General features: G+C 41.9%; 1 protein-coding gene across 2 annotated transcripts in view; it reads left to right on the forward strand.

Moving 5' to 3' along the window:
* The window catches only part of sema5a (sema domain, seven thrombospondin repeats (type 1 and type 1-like), transmembrane domain (TM) and short cytoplasmic domain, (semaphorin) 5A), a 178,351-nt gene that overhangs the window by 103,118 nt on the left and 73,380 nt on the right, over positions 1 to 1,853 (forward strand). For both annotated transcript variants that reach the window (XR_001309788.1, XM_014002365.1), the window contains one exon: positions 980 to 1,187. Coding sequence is in view for 1 of the 2 variants with exons in the window: in XM_014002365.1 (XP_013857819.1) it covers positions 980 to 1,187 (208 nt within the window). In the remaining variant the exon portion in view is untranslated. The remainder of the gene's footprint in view (positions 1 to 979; positions 1,188 to 1,853) is intronic.

The raw sequence follows: 1,853 nt of genomic DNA on the forward strand, positions 1-1,853 counted from the left end.
AGGTTTAAAATGTGACTTAGCAAAGTAGCAAAAAAATAAATAAATAAATAGTGTAAATGCTGATTCAGTGTTTTATCAAGTATGAAAATGTTAAAATGTAATGTAAAATGTAAAAGAACACCATTCTCTTTAACAGCCATCAGTTTGTGTTAAATATTTTATTATAGGTAAAGCTAACCTGAACTGTGATTACGGCACATCATTTTATAAATCCAGATCTCACAGTAAAACTGCAGTTTTCAYACATCTGAACTCTAAATGTGCCTTAAATGAAAGTTCGTTTGAACTGCTTGTTACATGAAATGGTAATGTCATTACTGCCCATACTGCTCGAGGCAAAACCTAACTTTTTCATCCCCTACCTTTAAGTTACCTATTAGCATTCCACCCTTCTTCTTCTGGCACTACTGTACACCTAATTACTTTTTGCTCACCCAGGAGACTGCATGTATAATAGATTATGTTTGTTTTAGCTCTCCCAGAAGGAAATTCGTCTCAAACTGCATTTTACGGGGGCCCCTGCCTTGTACAAAATAAAAGGTCAGGATATATTCTCCATGACACAGATTTCCACACTTCTATCTCTCTCGGCACACTAAAGTGGTTTCATCCCCTCAGAATATCCCCTGAAGGGAAACTAGGTCAGAAATCATGCATTCAGGTGCCACATCAAATCCCTTGTTACATCTACAGCGCTGCATATTGATGCCGTAACCAGACTCGGTACATCTGGCCCAACCTCTCCTTCTGATAAGTTTTTTTTTTTGCAGCTTTTCTGTCAGGAAGTGATTTTTATGTGGTTCACACACCGTTCACATTGGCAGTTTTCTCATCTAGCATTCATTATTTGTTGTTTCTTCTTCAAACTCTCTGCTAGTCTTATCCTGCCCTTTCTTCCATTACTTTACCTTTTCTCTGGTGGCTCATCGCCTTCTTTGTGACCAAATCCTCACCCCCTCTCTCTCTCGTTTTCTTCCAGATTATGGCACTATTAGGAAAGTGCTGTCTCCTCTAAACCAGTCCACCGGGAGCTGCCTATTGGAGGAGATCGAGTTGTTCCCGCCCAGGAAGAGGCAGCCGATTCGAAGCCTGCTGATCCTGCACAGCCGCAGCGAGCTCTATGTGGGCGTAAGAGACCAGGTCATCAAGATCCCACTCAAGAGATGCAGCTACCACAAAAGCAGAGAGTGAGCGCATGCACACTCGCACACAAACACCATTAATCTCGGTGGAAACTGTCAAAAGCAAATGTGCTCACACCAAACTTTTCAGAGCTCCTTCTTTTCAGATGACGCTGTTTATCAGAGAGGACCAGGCCTTTGTCGTTCAGGGGCCTTTAGCTGAAACCTAAAACCCTCTAAATCAGCTTTGTCTGAGCCGCTGGAGGTGCCCAATGGCTGCCCTCCGTCTCCTTGACTGAGTTGCTGTCTTGTGATTGGCAAAAATTTTAATGAAAGCCACGTCCTTTCTGCCCCGAGACCCTTTGGTGGCTGTTTATCAGGTAGGTCATGTTTCCGACTGTTCGGAGAGCATGACATCAAAAAGAAGAAATAAATAAATAAAAGCCTAGTATTCCTTGAAGGAATGYGTTTGTCTCACCGCCTCTCATGCCAGAGTTTAGGATTATCTCATCTTCAGAACTGAGGGGGCCGTGGCTGTTTTGATGAAACTTAAAAATATAACGGAGTGAGTGATCTCATGATGGTGCGATATCTCACCTGATCTCGTATGAGCTGTTAGTGCTCAGWGTGTTGTAAACTACTAGAAATTCTAGCTAAAAGGGAGCCCTGATCAGTTGTAACATTAGACTTTATTTGATAAACATGCGTTTAAACTGTAAAATAAAGACTGTA

This window comes from Austrofundulus limnaeus, unplaced genomic scaffold (assembly GCF_001266775.1).
Source record: "Austrofundulus limnaeus strain Quisiro unplaced genomic scaffold, Austrofundulus_limnaeus-1.0 Scaffold12, whole genome shotgun sequence".
NCBI classification, from domain to species: Eukaryota; Metazoa; Chordata; class Actinopteri; order Cyprinodontiformes; family Rivulidae; genus Austrofundulus; species Austrofundulus limnaeus.